Raw genomic sequence first — 15,605 nt, 5'->3', positions numbered from 1 at the left:
CCGTGAGGACAGGCCTTTTCATCTTATGGCTCAATTAAATGTTCAGAGAGAATGAGCTACTTTCAATGTCACCTCATGAAATCCAACTTAGCTGTTTTTTGTTTGGTTGGTAGCTTGTTGTTGTTTTTCTTTTTTACCAAAGGAGTGGAGATCCTGAACAGAAAGAAGAAAAATGCTGAAGACTGTTAGGCAAAAAGAGCAGAAAGTAACAGGTTTTCTTGGTTTGGGTTGGGTTTTGGGTTTTTTTGTGTATTGTGCCCGTCTCGTTCCTCCTGCACTATAGACTCAGCGTTACAAACGGGATCGCTGCTGTTAGAGGATCAATTGGACAATGAAGGAGCGAAGGACACTTGTCTTACAGAAAATTACTGTCAGATGCTGCCAGCCCCGGCTTTCCCTCTTTCTGGGCCACCAGCCAGATACTAATCATTGCAGGTCTCTACTAATTTTTAGCCGTGTAACACGCTGTGTGACACTAAAGGGATGGATTAATCCAGGCAGAGCTTTAGGATACTTTTATTATTAAAAGAAAAAAATAGCTACCATCCCAAACATTATACCTCAGAAAAAGTTAAAGAGCCTCCTAAGGCACCACCTGAAGGGACACGTGCCAATATCTCCTTATTAAAGCAAGTTTTCCTGCCTTATTAAACTCAATATCAAAAGCCATTCCACAAGCTGGGCAGACAAAAGAGTCAAGGAAGTTACACTTTAACTCAGTAAAAAAGGGATTAAGTTTGGTTGTGTTTTCTTTTTTCCAAAAGGTACAAAGAGCACCTGGATAATCGAGATGCCTTTGACCTTAATTATACTTATCGATCACAAGCTGTATCAGAAGGGTTAGCAGTTCACCAGAGTGAAAATAAAGCCTTTAAATAAACACCAAGTGTGGTATTTCACCCAGACCTCACAATATGCCAAAGAACATCGCAGCAGGACAAGATGCCTCCACAGACATATTAAATATAGTTAAGGTTTGTGACAGCTGGCCAAGCTGAGAGGTCCATAAGGCCCTTAAAAACCTTTCTTGTTTGGCCAGCTCTAACCAGGAGAACTATTAACTACTGGCAATTCCTGTATTGAACAAACAAGCCAAAAGGTTTAAAAAGCCAAAGATACCTTTTGGATTGAAGGTGCTGCCCTCCCCGAAGCCTCATGTGAAGAACTGGAAGATCACAGTCCTCCATGTGCCCTGATCCTCGTCACTGCCTGGGAACCCACCAGGGAGTTGCCCTTGCAACATTAACATTTTGCTTTAAGGCATAATATATGAGCTGAAACTTTACATCATCATACTGCCGTCATGCATCCTTCTTAGGATTCTCAAAACGTGCAGAAGCAGAACAGCCCACGGACACTCCAATCTGCAACTGCGGCATAAGCACGTCTTGTTTGCGTTCTTGTGACTTCGCCTGACGATGAAGCATCCAAAAATCTCTTTTGTTACAAGAGACTTTTTTCACAATCTCACATGCAAGGTCCATAGCAGCTGATCTGCACGCTGTGTTTTGAAATAAAGACACAATATGTATGATCCTGGAACGTGCTGTCCTCATTATCCGAGCAGTCACTCACCCCAGCTCTGACAAAACCCACAGGTATTATTTTAATTTTCCCCTTCCCAGAGAGCACGTTGATGAGGTTTTCTCCTGTTCACACTGTCCAAGTGGGTGTGAATTCCAGAAGGCAAAATGAAGAGCACACACAGGCCGCATCTCTTTGAATTAAGCCCCATTAAAGAAGGTGACGTACGTACTAACAAAGCTCCAACACAAAACTCACTGAGCTGCAGCCTGCCAAACACAGATAATTTCACCTGGTTACACCTGCCGCACAGATGCTTCACGTAAGTAAGCGTACAGATGGCTGTTTGCCAATCCCAGCAAAGGGAACCCGCTGTTTGCTGGTGTAGCAGCAGCCTCAGAGCTTGTCCGATGCACCTGAAGCTCCTTGTGAAAAACTACAGAACGATAAAGTATTCTGAGCTAAGCTTTGTGGACACCAGACTAAGCATCTCAGCCTTACTGCCAGAGCCTTCACGTTGTTTTTGTTACACCTCAGCGTCCTGAGTATGGACATAAACACACGCAAAACACCTTAACAGAGCAGAGCAGCCAAGCAGGGACAACCCAGCACCCGACCAGGTGCTCTTCCTATAAATCCATTCACTCAGGTTGCCCGAGTTGTGTCCGGCACCTCCAAAAACACCAGCTCCCTCTCCGGTGGCAGAAGCTGGATTGCACGGTGTGATTAAACACAATTAATGATTATTCCCCAAGCCCACACAGAAATCGCCTCCCCCGCAGGGACACGCCAGGTTTTACCGGGATGGGGAGGCCGCAATTAGTGTAATTACTCCTTTCTAGAGTTTGTTTCACCTTGAGCTGGAGGTTCTCCCGGCGGGGCTCCCAGCGGATGGAAGACACGGGGTCCCCCCCGCGTGCCCTCGCAAACCGCAGCCCCGATTCCTGCGTTTTTCTCACCAGAAATCCCGTATCTCCCAAACAGGGCTGAACACGACGGCGCGGGGCTAGGCCGGCTGGCCCAGGCCCCCTCCCCAGGCCCCTTCCCCAGCCCCCCAGGCGGCCCAGACGCCTCCCCAAGCCGCTGGATGCCGCTCCGAGCGCCCCGAGGCCGCGGTTACCGGACACCCGCTGAGGGAAGAGGCGGCCGCAGGGGCCTGAGGAGGGGGCGCGGGGCCGTGGTTCCTCCGGAGGGGCTGAGAGCGGCCTCACGGGGAGAGCGGGGTAGCGGCCGTGAGCCCAGGCCGGGTCGTACCTGCGGGCACGGGCCTCGCTGGCGGCGGAACCCGGCGGCGGGAGCGCACGGAGAGGCCGCGCCCCGCCCCGCCTTCCCACCAATAAGAGCGAAGGAGGCGGGGCGCGGCGAAGGCCCTGGCCAATGGGAGAGAGCGGCGCGGGGAGCGCGCCGCGCCGTGACAGCGGCAGGGCGGGGAGCGGCGGGCGGGAGGGGCGGTGGCACCGGGGAGACTGGCCCTGCGGCGGGGCTGCTCCCGCCGCCTCGCCCGCACCGTGGGCACCCCCTATGCTGCCCCCACTCCGTTCCCACTCAGCCACGGCCTCACCCCGCTCGAGCCACCGGCGCGCCCCTACCTGCGCGGTGCTGCCGACATGGGTGGCGGCTGGGGCGGGCGGCGGGGACTCCCGGGCAGCGCTGAGCGACCGCAGCGGAGCCCCGGCGGGGAGAGCAGAGGGAACAGGCAGCCGAGCCCCGCCCCTACTTCCCGCGAGAACGGCGGGGGGGGCGGGGCCTGCCGCTGGCCAATGGGGTGCGCGAACCGGGGAGGCGGGCTTGTCGGGTGCGGAGCGTTGCCTATTGGCTGCGCTGCGCCCCGCCCTGTGGCCGCGCGCACGTGGCGGGGGCGCGCCCGGAGCACGTGGGCGGCAGGTTGGGAGCGGTCGCCGGGGCTCGCTGCTCAGCCTGCTCGTTTGTTTGTTTGCTTGTTTGTTTTAAAATAACCTGACATTTTTTAAGCATCCCTGTAGAAAGCTGTTTTCCTGTGGCAGGGCCTTCGATTTCCTACTGAGGAGCTGACATGTCCCACCTGCGCTGTGCACTGGTGTGGACACTTCTCCCCACTCCCAGGCTCTGCTCCTTTTAGGTGTGAATTCTGTCAGTAAGACCTGGGAGGGGGCTGTTCGGCAGCTGCAGTCTGGTTTCTGAAGCAATTGCAAACTTCACCTTTTACAAATTTTATTGCACATTTTTGTCTAGTTTTCTTTTGAACTAAAGGTAACTACTTACTATGGGAACTAAATTTTACCTGTTTCTATTCAGTATGCAGAAATCATTGCCGCAACCGTTTACTGTAAGGGAGCAGAGCAGAGGGGGAGAATTGGCTCCCACAACCTGTTGCTCACGCTGCTGGTGATGCCACCCAGGACATGGGTGGTTTCTGGGCTGCGAGTGCACTTTGCCGGGTCATGTTGAGCTTCTCAACCAACACCCCCAAGTCCTTCTCCACAGGGCTGCTCTCAACCCATTCTCTGCCCAGCCTGTGTTTGTGCTTGGGGTTGCCCTCACCCAGGTGCAGGACCTTGGACTTGGCCTTGTTGAACACCACGAGGTTCACACGGTCCCACTTCTCCAGCTGGGCAGGTGCCCCTGGATGTTCCGTTCCCTCCAGCGTGTCGGCCACACCGCTCAGCTGGGCGCTGTGGGCAGATGTGCTGCAGGGGCACTCGATCCCACTGTCCGTGTCACTGACAAACACGTTAAACAGCACCAGTCCCAGTGCTGGACCCTGGGGACACCACTGTTCTCCACTGGGACATCGAGCCATTGACCCCAATTCTGAGTGTGACCAGCAGCAACTTCCACATCCACTGAGTGTCCACCTTTCAAACCCACGTCTCTCCAGCTGAGAGCCACGGATGTTGTGAGAGACAGTGTCAGATGCTTTGCACAACTCCAGGTAGATCCATCATCCAAGCCTACTTGCCTCTGCGTCTTCTCTACCTCTACAGACTCCCCGGGCTAAAATCCAGGTTTCAGGATCTCCAGCTGGAACGGGTGGATTGACCTTCCACTGATTTTTAAATTAACCAAGTAAGAAGACACTCAGTGAGTGTCTTAATTACAGCATTATCTTTACCACTCATTAGCAAACTCAGGAAGGTAATTACTAGCGGCAAGGGCTCAGCGTTGTTGTGCTGCCCTCACCACTTCACCCCGGGGCTCCCAAGCACCATCATTCGCTCTCATCTCCTGTGCAAACATGAGAAGAGCTCCAGCACACGGGGTGCAGGTCTGGGAAACAAGCAGAAGTGGGTGCGGGGCTCACTGGGGGCGTTTTGGGGTGCACTTCAGTACGCAAGAATGGGTATAAAAAGGTGGAAAATTGGCTGCTGACCTTCGGTTACATTGCATGAGCTGGGGAAGGTCGTGTGCTGCAGGAACCTTGCAAACGCTGGGATTCTGGTGGCTTTGCAGAGCAGGAATAGTCTTCAAAGAATTATTCTTTTAGCTTGGCCCAAAGGTTGTTTCCATGGCAATAAACACACGTACACACCCCACTCCTTTGTCTAAGTTATTCGTTAGTCTTATTTGTCACACACCATGAAAACAAAATCATAGGGTGAAATGCAAAGAGGTTTTCAGATAATGGAAGGTTATTGCCTTCCGCTGTTCCTGGTTGTGTGCGGGGGGAGCGGGCGACCCAAGCCAGCCGCGCCGGGAAATTTCCATTGCAAATGAGCTCAACATCCCATCAACGCTTTTACATCCTTTGCTGGATATAATAGGTCGAGCAGAATACATCTTTCTGCTTTCATATGAGAAGTTCTTGAAGTGCTGTACAGGAGGCAAAGTTAAAAAAAAACAACAAATCAACACAGTTTCCTTCATTAAAATGCAAAAGTAAAAATAAGGTGTCTGGGTAAAACTTCAAGGCCCCTTCCTGCCTACCCTATGCTGGGTACCCTGGGTTGTTTAAGTGCTGTTTGGAGTCTGTCCAAAGGTAAATAATGTTCTCAAAGTGTATGGTAAAGAAATATCGCAGGTGCTCTTGTTCCAGCCCAGGACAGGGGATTTCAGCAGAGGCCCTGTCTGCCGTAATGCATTTAAATAGAGCTTAAACGATGTGGTTGGGATGCTAGCGTAAAAAAAATTTACATTGCAATTATTATCGTGTTCCCGATTAGCTGCTGCACCCTGTCTGCAAAATCCTTATTGTTTTTTCACCAGCCCGATATCGAGCTCGGTTATTCTCCTTCCAGCATCCCTCCGCGCTGGGCTCTAAGCTGATGATTCATGTATTAATATGTGGTTATTAGATGATTCCTCTGCCTCCACTGCTGCTATCTGTCTCTGGCAATGCAAGGAGGAAATGAATTCTTAAAACCTCAGGAACAAATAGTCCGCGCGTGGAGATCAATCCTGCTCCCACTGACGTCAATGGAAACGTTTCCATCGGCTTCGGCAGGGGCAGAATTAGTCCTATAGATCAGATATTAGCTTGAGTTATAACCTCGGAGAACTGCACAAAGCTAAAGGGGAAAAACTGCATCTGTTAAAAATAACTGGTGGGAATTGAGCGACTGTCAAAGGTATTATTTTGGGGGGGAGAGGGGAAGCCAATATTGGGGCTGTTGGCTGTGATGAGGGCTGCCCATGACGGGGGGATCCCCACTCTCCAAACAGGGCTGTAACAAGTTATTGCTCTTTAATTAGCTCCTTGTCTCATCTATCTCCTGGGCAGGGGAAGCCAGTGGCCAGGGCTGAGCCTCTCGCTACCCCCTGCCCAACCCACCTCCCTGCGGGGAATCTGGCTTTAAAAACAGTTTTTCCTGCCCAAAAATAAGAAATTAATTTCATTCTGCAAATAGCCCAGGGTAAAGGTGCTGTCAGCCCCTCCAGCTGTGCCCAAGGAGTGTTGAACATCTGGATGCTGCTGCTTTCCTTTGCAGGACCCTCCGTCACCCTTGTTGTCCTGCGCCCCATGTCCCTATCCCCCCTCAGTCCCCAGCTCCACCAGTTTGGGACCAGTTGTGCTGGGGACAGGAGGGGCTGGTCACATCCCCTGCCTGTGCAAAATTTCACATGCAAACTCAAAATTTCACACGCAAAGTCCTGTCTCTGGAGCATCTCCCTCCCTTGCACCACCAAGAAAACCCAGAAATCACCACTGGTCCTTCATCTCCCTAATTAGAAGCCACTGGCTAATGAGATATCATCCAAGCAAAATATTAGGAGTCGCATAATAATTATATCGATGAAATCAACAACAATTTAACAGCAAAGGTTAATTACATTTATTTAAAAATCTGATAGACAAAATGATGCTCAAACAGTTGGGCAGACTAATTGAAAGCTAATGTTGCTCCTAAATTGAATTTCAAATGAATTTTACATCCATAGTTCACTTTGCTAATTCCATTCCCTGTATCCTGTAATTTGTTGGCAGTGATTGATTATTTAAGTGAATAATATCTATGTACCAGGACCACTTAGTGATACAATATGCCAAGTGTGATCATACTGGTAATAAATACAGTTGCGTTAAGGTTTTCCTCTCTGTCTGGATTTCAGAGGAGCTGAGGGGAGCAAAGGGCTTTCAGCAGCTGTAAATCACAGAATCACAGGATGGTTTGGGTTGAAGGGACCTTCCCAGCTCCCCCAGTGCCACCCCTGCCATGAGCAGGGACATCTTCACCAGCTCAGGTTGCTCAGAGCCCCGTCCAGCCTGGCCTGGGATGTCTCCAGGGATGGTTTAGCCACCACCACTCTGGGCAACCTGGGACAGGCTCTCACCACCCTCAGTATAAAAAATTTCCTCCTCAAACTCTCATTTTAGTTTCTTCTGAACACCAGGTTGCAAACCCCTCCCCGTGCCAATAGCAGGCACCCATTGCAGCCCCCCAGCAGCACTTCATCACCTCTCAAATCCTCGTTTTCATCTGTCAAAGGACAAAAATTTCTATATTGAGGGTTTGTTGGGGAATATTCTGCACACAATGTTCTGTGCAAGAGGCGTCACAGATTGGGTGCCCTCACCCAACCCTCTCCGGAGCCCCCACATACCAACCATGAGACCTGGTGTCCTGAGCGTCAACTATCACCCAAATCCCATCAACTGTCATCCAAAATCTATCAACTGTCACCCAAAACCCATGAACTGGAGCTCAGGGTGAGCCCAGCTTAGAGCCCCAGCCAGTGCCGCTGCCTCTTCTCGGCATCTTTGAAGCATCCGCTCCTGCAAGACGAATGCAATTATATCTTAATAAAATTTTAATATGGGGAATGATGCACTTTGCATCCAACCAACAATTAGCTGTTGCTATGCTACGGCCCGAGTGTAATCACACTAACGAAGCCAGCCAAGGGAAGGCATTAATCAGGAGGGATATCATTATCCAGCCTCACCCCCTGCCTCCCCAGATCCCGATTTGGAGCCTCCTGTTGCTTTAAGATGAAAAACAACCCCAAAACCAAAGCAGACCCCAGGTTTGGAGGCTACAGCACCACTTCCCAGCCGTGGTTTGGTTTGGTCAAGGAGCTGAAGCTGCTTGTACCCTGCTGCCAGCACCAACTCCCCCTCCCCATCCACATAATTTAATCATTTATTCCTCGAATCCAAAGGAAACATCCGACAGACCGGAGATCCAGGGCAAAATAGCAGCTGACAGAGCTTCTACAGATAGAAAGGAAGAAATTAATTAATTTTTCATGGCTGTGGCTGGGATGTGAGCAGCTCAGGATTCAGCATGTCAGCAGTGACCTTGATGCTGCCTCCATCCCCCTTGGAGAACGTCTCCTCACCATCTGCTGAGCACCTTGCAGGACCCTCTTGCCCTTTGAAAGCTTCTCACCAAGGCGGCATCACCATTTATTGCATTATTTTCTCCCCAAAATCCTTCTGCTTTGGGTGCCCAGGTGCCACGATGCTCAAAACCAGCTAAATCTGCTTTTTATTTTTTTTTTCTGGGAGAAGCTGCGAGCACCAGAGTGCTTCGGCACCCTGCAATTCAGCGGGGATGCGGAATGGAAATGATTATCAGCAGCCACATAATGATTCATTCTGTTTATAATTGCTCCAAAACACAGGGAGAACGGGGAGATGTAATTAACTCTTCTTTATGACCGAGATGAGTGTGTTTTCCTTGGCCACGTGACGCTGCCATATCCAGCCACGTTATGTTTTCCTGGCATCTTTGGCAACATGAAAGTGTCGATGTGTGCCCAGAAACAGAGTGAATCTGGGCACATAGCTGGAAGATATCTCTAAACCACCAAAATTCCGTGTGCGGGGGGGCGATTTATTTCCCTGCAGCTGTCCTGATTTTTCCCTTGGACATTGCATACAGGATTTCCATCATCCCCTGATTGAAACAGCCCCATTAATTATGGTGCGTGGGCTGCCACTGCAGTGATGCTGGTGAACAGGAGCCCTGGTTCATGGGTTTGGGGTCACATCCCGGCTCCATGTCACAGTGTGGGGCTCTGGTAAAGGCTCTAAGTGGGTTTGGTTTCCTCGGCTGAAGCTTGGAAGGGGGAGCATGGAGCTGATGAGACTCTTTGCAGAGTGAGCTGAAGCTGGAGTAACCCTTGTCTGAGGGATGCAGTGGGATGAAGAGGACGGAGGAGCTGAATTCAGCCTTACATTTCCATCCTGCTGCTAATGGAGGAGGTGAGGAGCCCCATTAGCCAGGGTTAAGAAAAACTGACACTTGACTTTGGGATCTTCATTGCGTGCTGCATGTTTGCGGGGTGCTGAGCACTCACCGCTGCCTCTCCATCCATCACGCATCAGCCCTGGACGTAACCCAGAGGGGATCATTACCCAGCCCAGTAATTGTGCTGAGACCAGTGCGTCACCTACATTTTGTTTTTTTCCCACACACAAAAGCATCAGTGCATGGCAGAGGCACCCCTAAAAAGGCTGTATCCATCAGACAGGGAAGGCAGCTTCATGCGACCATTTCATTTGAACTTTGTTAGGTCCCCATGGGCCACCACTGGTCCCAGCACCACTGGCCACACAGGGGGACATCCCGCACACTGCGTCCAGTGTTCTGGAAGCGGCTCCATCCCACCAGCCATCCTGAGGCAGGTGGGCTGTGCTGAGCCCCCTCGGCACCGCCAAAATATCTGTTTCCCTGGTGCAAAGAGGCAAATCCCCCTTGAGCGCTGCAAACCGGAGCTGGACTGGATGGGACAGGGAGTCAGTCCCAGGGCAGCACAGCCCCGGTTGCCCGGTCTGCAGTGCCCTCCTGTGGGCACCCCGGAGCCCTGCGAGGTGCTGGGGGACAGCCGGCTCCCCCATCCCAAAGGGCTGCGGGACTCTGGCCCCGTCCCCGCAAAGGGCTCCATTCCAAAACCTTGCAAAGTGATGCAGGACTCTGTCCCGACATCCCAAAGCCCTGTGAAGTGATGCAGGACCCTGTGCCCCCCTCCCAAAGTGCTCTGGGACTCTCGTCCTTTCCCCCCCCTCAAAACCCCTGCACTGATGCTCCAGGATACCCCAAATGGCTCCCAGACCCTGTCCCCTCCACCCCGAAGCCCCGTGGTCCATCCCAGCCCCTTGCTCTCCCTGTCCCTCACTCATCCATCCCACCCTCCCCAGCCCTGACCCAGCAGCAGCCAGGTGCCCACATGGACAATGCAGCAGGATCTGGCCCCTGGAGCCCATCGCACCGTGTCAGGGCTGGCAGAGGCAGGCAAGGGCTGTCGCTTAGAAGTTTTCTTTGAAGAAGCGGAAGCCGAAGCGCTCGCAGTGCGTCCTGATGACCTTGGCAAGTGCTGGTGAGCCGCAGAAGAAGACCTGGACTTTCCCTTTCTTCTCCTCCGCCACCTTCCCAAAGACCTGGGGCACAGGCAAGAGGAGCAGAGGAGGCGGGGGGGGCAGTTGGTCCTGCCCCAGGGATGGCCAGATCCCTTTGGCAGTCACTGCCTGGCACAACTCAACATCCCCAGCACTCGCTTTCCCATGGTGAAGTGAAGATTCTCTGCATCTGGATATCCCTGTGCATCCTCCTGCTCCAAAATGGGGCTCTCCCATGGTGTCCCCCCAAAGAGCGGGTTTGGGGATCACGGTTCCCTTTGCCTGAGGATGATTTTGGCAGCAGGGCAGGTTCAGCCCTCACCTTGCTCCAGTCAGGACGTCCGGGCTGGGTTCTGGTCCGCAGCCCCGTGATCAAGTCCCTCTGCTCCTTGGTGGCCAGCAGGTCCAGGGCCAGCTGCAGCCCCACGCCCTTCATGTCATTCTTGCCCAGGGCTGATGTCATGTACATATGCATCTCCAAAAACCGTCCTGGGCATTCAAGAGGAGCCTGGCTGTGACTGGGAGGTCTGACCCGGCACTATTGTCCCCTTGGGTCGGGCTGGGCTGTCCCAGGGGAAATGCCAAGGACAGGGCTGGGGGCTGCACCGGCTTGTTCCCTCCTCCCCACTCACCTCCCGGCTCCTGCTCTGCCTGTTCCATTTCCAGCTTGGTCAGCAGGCTGACGAACCACTCAAAGTGCTTCTGGTCGCGGTTTATCCAGATAAAGTCAACCTGGAATGATGCAGCAGCCTCTGCTTTGGAGCCAAATCCAGCCCCCCACCCCCAGACCAGGCAGGGGTGCTCATGGCTCTCACCCCTGGGGTCTTGCAGCCCTCCTGGCCCTGTCCCCAGGGCAGACCTTGGTCCCCCATCCCCCTCCACCTGCTCCTACCTTCCTCAGCATCATCTCCTCATCCCGCAGGTCCTCACACCATGAGTGGTGGCAGCTGGGGCAGCTCTGCTTTCGCCGGCGGTACCTGCACAGGGAGATACAGACCTGCCTGCCCCGGCCCGCACCCTCGGACCATTGCAGGGGAACCCTGAGCCACCAGCCCTGGTGGGTGCCCACGGGTGCAGTGGGTTTTCTGCAGCAGAAATGCCCATGGAGAAGCATGAGACCAAGGGAGGACCCAGCTGTGGGTCTGGTGGCCACGTTTTATGAGTCACAGTATCACAGCATCACAGAGCAGTTGGGGCTGAAGGGACCCCTGGGGATCCCCCAGCCCAACCCCTGCTAGAGCAGCATCACCAGAGCAGATCACACAGGAATGTGTCCAGGCGGGTTTGAATGTCTCCAGAGAAGGAGACTCCACACCCACTCTGGACAGCCTGGTCCAGGCTCTGGCACCTCAAAGCAAAGAAGTTTCTCCTCATGTTCAGATGGAACCTCCTGTGTTTCAGTCTGTGCCCGTTGCTCCTCACCCTGTCATTTGGCACCACTGAACAGAGTCTGGTCCATCCTCTGACACCCACCCTGGAGATACTGATCCCATTGATCAGATCCCTCTCAGCTTCTCTTCTCCAGCTGAACAGTCCCAGCTCTCTCAGTCCAAGTTAGGTTGGAATTGAGGAGGACCCATGATGGGTGCTGCCCATGCTGCTCATCTCACAGGGAGAAGTGTGGGAGGACAGCTCAACCATGGCGCACATCATGTCTTGTGCCTCCCAAAACCACCTTGGAGCTCAGCCTGAGCTGCTGCCATGGCACCAACCTGTACATAATGCTCTGCAGGATGGAGGCGAAGGGGGTGATTCCTATGCCAGCGCCGATGAGGACGGCATGCTCCGAGGTGAAGATCTGCCGTGTCGGTGTGCCGTACGGTCCGTCAACGTAGCACTGGGAGAGACAAGAAATAGGGAGAATTCCAGCAGCCCGTGGGTTTTGGAACCACTGTTGGGTTGCAGATGGGAGCAGGGTTAGTGTGCAGAATTTGGGGTCTTTTATGGGAGTTTTATGGGAGCAGAGGAAAGCAGGGCTGGGCAGGGGCACCAAACCCCCAATAGCGTAGGGTTTGCAAAAGCCCCAGGGGGAGCACCTGTGCACAGGGACACACGTGTGGGGTGACTGGGACGCACGTGTGGGGTGAGTGGGGCTGGGGAGGACCAGGACGTCCCTCACCTTGACGCTGCAGAGCCGATGGGTCTCACTCAGCCCAGCACAGTCCTGCAAGGTAAAGAGAGCAGCGACCAACTCCTCCCCACCCCAACTGCTCCATAACAGCCAATGCTGTATTTTTTCCATCTGGTTTTATCTGGGTTGCACGTTCCCTTGGTCCGACCCAGGGTGATGCTCGAGCCAAGCCCAGTGCTTTGGTGGGAACCTCACTGATGTCCAACATCAGGAACATGCCACCTGATGACATTATCTGGATGGTAATTGGTCTGAGTGTTGATTAAAAAGGCAATTACCCCCCAGTTTGTGTGAGAATTTGGATGAAGAAGAGGTTTAGAGGGTGGAGCCCCAGGCATGGGGAAACTCTGCTTCCCAGGGGACAAATAAGAGCAAAAGAGGAACAGGGGAGAAACTGATTAAAACCAGTGTATGTAAATTCATTCTTTGCAAGGGCTGCTCCTCCAGCCCTAGCAGAATCAATATCCTGAGAGCTTCTCATTTTGGGGGATAAAAGCTGCTAACGGTGGCTCTGAGCATCCTGGCTTTGCCATGATTTATGTCCCAGAAGTTTCTCTTAAAAAGAGCTTTTTAATGAGTTTTGGGCATTTGGGAAGCAATACTTCCCCATGGTTCTCCAGGCTGCTCCTCTGGCAGCTGCTGTGTTGAGAGCACAGACCCCCTTCCCTCCCTGCAGGCACTGGGTGTCTGGGGTGGGACACGGTGCTCACCCCCGCCACTGGTGGGTCCTCCTGTCCCAAGGCAGCATCAGTGGCTCTGTATGACGTCAGCTGAATGGCTCCATCCCCACCAGTGGCCACTGAACCCCCCTCTGAGCTGCAGACACCTCCCTGGAAGCCAAAGGCCAAAAGCAGTGTTGCTCATGGGCATCTGCTGCCCCATCCCTCAGGGTCACCGGCCTCAGGTGGGATGTGAAACCCTCTGAGGTGACACAAGGACCTTGCAGGGGGGGACACACCAGAAGAGACACCCCACAGCTGAAACCCACAGGGCTGTTGGGCATTGGAACAGGCTGCCCAGGGCAGTGGTGGAGTCACCATCCCTGAAGGGGTTGAACAGATGGAGATGAGGTTCTCAGGGACATGGGGCAGTGCCAGGGGTGGGGGAATGGTTGGACTCGATGATCTTGAGGGTCTCTTCCAACCAAAACAATTATGTGTTCTCTGTGTTCTATGATTCTATCATCTGCCAACCAGCAGCATTTTAAGGTCCAATCTCTGCGTTTGCCAAAAGCTGAGCCCCATCCCCACCAACCTGTGTCCAGCACCAGCTTCTCTTCTCCCTCAGGCTCCTGCTGAGCGGTTTCAGCTCTGGGCTGGGCAATTCGGGCTGCTGGAAATATTCATACAGCTTGTTGGTCCACTGGCCCAGCGACCTGATGTGCAGCCAGAGGGTTTCTGCGGGATGGAGCGGCAGCAGATGAGCATCCTGCACAGCATGATCCATGTACCGCACAGCTCCATCCCTGAGAAACCAGCAGCGATCCCCACCGACATCCTTCATGTCAGCCCCAGGCTTGCAGCAGAGCATGGGTTTGCTCCAGGAGCTGCGTGAAGCCCGAAGCCCAAAACTTGGGAACATGTGGAGCTGGGCACAGGCTGAGAGAGTTGGGGTGTTCAGCTTGGAGAAGCTCCGAGGAGACCTCATTGTGGCATTTCTGTACTTAAAAGAGGCTGATAAGAAAGATGGGGACAGACTTTTGAGCAAGGCCTGTTGTGATAGGACAAGGGGTGATGTTTTAAACTAAAGGAGGGAGATTCAGGCTGGACGTGAGGAAGAAATTGTTGCTCCTGAGGGTGGTGAGAGCCTGGCCCAGGTTGCCCAGAGAGGTGGTGGATGAACCATCCCTGGAGACATCCCAGGCCAGGCTGGACGGGGCTCTGAGCAACCTGAGCTGGTGAAGATGTCCCGCCTCATGGCAGGGGTGGCACTGGGGGAGCTGGGAAGGTCCCTTCAACCCAAATCATCCTGTGATTCAACAATTCTATGATCATCCCAGTGATGTAAAACAACCTGGCAATAAAAACCAAGCCAAGGTTTGGCGCTCACCTCGCTGCTCGGGTGCGCTGCTGATGGTGAAGGGATGCCACTCGTAGGTAGCAATGGCCGGTATGTTCAGGTAGACAAAGTCTCCAGGCTTGTAGTGGAAGAACTGGGGTCTCTCAATCACAAGGTGGGTGACCTGGAGGAAAAGGAGGAGCAGGAAAGCTCGGAGCATCCAGCCAACACATCACGCTGGCCGGTTTCTGCTGGGTGAGTGCCCTGCAGCCCAGGAGCACCTATGCTTGCCTCCCATTTCAAACAGTGGCCAGAATGAGATGGACTTACAGCTTTGACCTAAAAAAGGGGTTTGTTCTGTTCACTACCCAGTTTTGCTATCAAACAAAAATATCAGTTAGGGTTGGCCTCAAACAACAGTTTTTTTGAATAAACTAAGACTCAAGAGTCATTTAGTCTCCAGTTGTCCTGAGTTTAGATTTTTTTAAATTGAAAAATAGGGAAAAAAAATCTAAATTAAAAAAATAGTGCCTTGAAAACAAAGGAATATCTCTTACCTCTTGCTGCAAACATTCACCAGTGCAGCTTGCAGCAACCCAAACCTGCCTATTTTCCAGATAAGCTACTAATTGCCCCTCATCCCTCCCCCTTCCAGCTCACCGTGCAAACTGTCACTCCTCCCATGTCCCACCATCCCTCCTTTTCCCCTGCAACAAATAACCATCGCAGTCACTTGCAAAGTGCTTTTCCCCAAATTATGAACCCCTTTTCAGATATTACAGGTATTTCTGTAGCACAGAGACCTTGGAGGGGAGCAGGTTGACCTCCACGATGTGCAGCCCCCCCGTGCGCCACCCAGCCAAACCAACCACCTTCTCCAGCACAAAGAGGCAACCGGGAACCGCAAACCACTTCCAGAAGTGGGGGCCATGGAGGATGAGGAGGGTCCAGATGGAGATGTAGGAGAGGTGGGTCCAGTAGAAGAGCTGCGGACAGGGAGTGGGAGGCAAAGTGTGAAAAAAAGGTGGTGGAAACAAATGGTGCTTTGTGGTGGGGTTGTGCCAGGGCATGGGATGAGAGGAAATGACCTCAAGTTGCACCAGGGGAGATTGAGTTTGGATCTGAGGAACAATTTCTTCCCCAAAGGGCTGTCGGGCATTGGAACAGGCTGCCCAGGGCAGTGGTGGAGTCACC

At 53.0% G+C, this 15,605-nt stretch overlaps 2 protein-coding genes across 6 annotated transcripts in view; both read right to left on the bottom strand.

Annotated features, from left to right (window-relative positions):
* The window catches only part of GLCE (glucuronic acid epimerase), a 49,137-nt gene extending 45,880 nt beyond the window's left edge, over window positions 1–3,257 (bottom strand). Inside the window, exon 1 of one of the 5 annotated variants that reach the window (XM_065076810.1) lies at window positions 3,114–3,257. Coding sequence is in view for 1 of the 5 variants with exons in the window: in XM_065076815.1 (XP_064932887.1) it covers window positions 3,114–3,133 (20 nt within the window). In the remaining 4 variants the exon portion in view is untranslated. Of the gene's footprint in view, window positions 1–2,644; window positions 2,759–2,778; window positions 2,841–3,113 lie in introns of those variants that run through there. The other 4 variants (XM_065076816.1, XM_065076815.1, XM_065076811.1 and 1 more) reach the window with 4 other exon arrangements.
* A 3,345-nt stretch (window positions 3,258–6,602) lies between these two features.
* The window catches only part of NOX5 (NADPH oxidase 5), a 46,406-nt gene continuing 37,403 nt past the window's right edge, over window positions 6,603–15,605 (bottom strand). Inside the window, exons 14-23 of the mRNA XM_065076803.1 lie at window positions 15,215–15,397; window positions 14,463–14,595; window positions 13,668–13,810; window positions 13,124–13,243; window positions 12,402–12,446; window positions 11,995–12,119; window positions 11,175–11,259; window positions 10,915–11,014; window positions 10,605–10,771; window positions 6,603–10,324 (exon numbers count right to left, since the gene is read on the bottom strand). Coding sequence (XP_064932875.1) covers window positions 10,193–10,324; window positions 10,605–10,771; window positions 10,915–11,014; window positions 11,175–11,259; window positions 11,995–12,119; window positions 12,402–12,446; window positions 13,124–13,243; window positions 13,668–13,810; window positions 14,463–14,595; window positions 15,215–15,397 — 1,233 coding nt within the window. The 3' untranslated portion in view covers window positions 6,603–10,192. The remainder of the gene's footprint in view (window positions 10,325–10,604; window positions 10,772–10,914; window positions 11,015–11,174; window positions 11,260–11,994; window positions 12,120–12,401; window positions 12,447–13,123; window positions 13,244–13,667; window positions 13,811–14,462; window positions 14,596–15,214; window positions 15,398–15,605) is intronic.

The sequence above is a fragment of the Columba livia genome, chromosome 11 (genome assembly GCF_036013475.1).
Source record: "Columba livia isolate bColLiv1 breed racing homer chromosome 11, bColLiv1.pat.W.v2, whole genome shotgun sequence".
Classification (NCBI taxonomy): domain Eukaryota; kingdom Metazoa; phylum Chordata; class Aves; order Columbiformes; family Columbidae; genus Columba; species Columba livia.
This window is presented reverse-complemented; position numbering and strand designations above follow the sequence as displayed.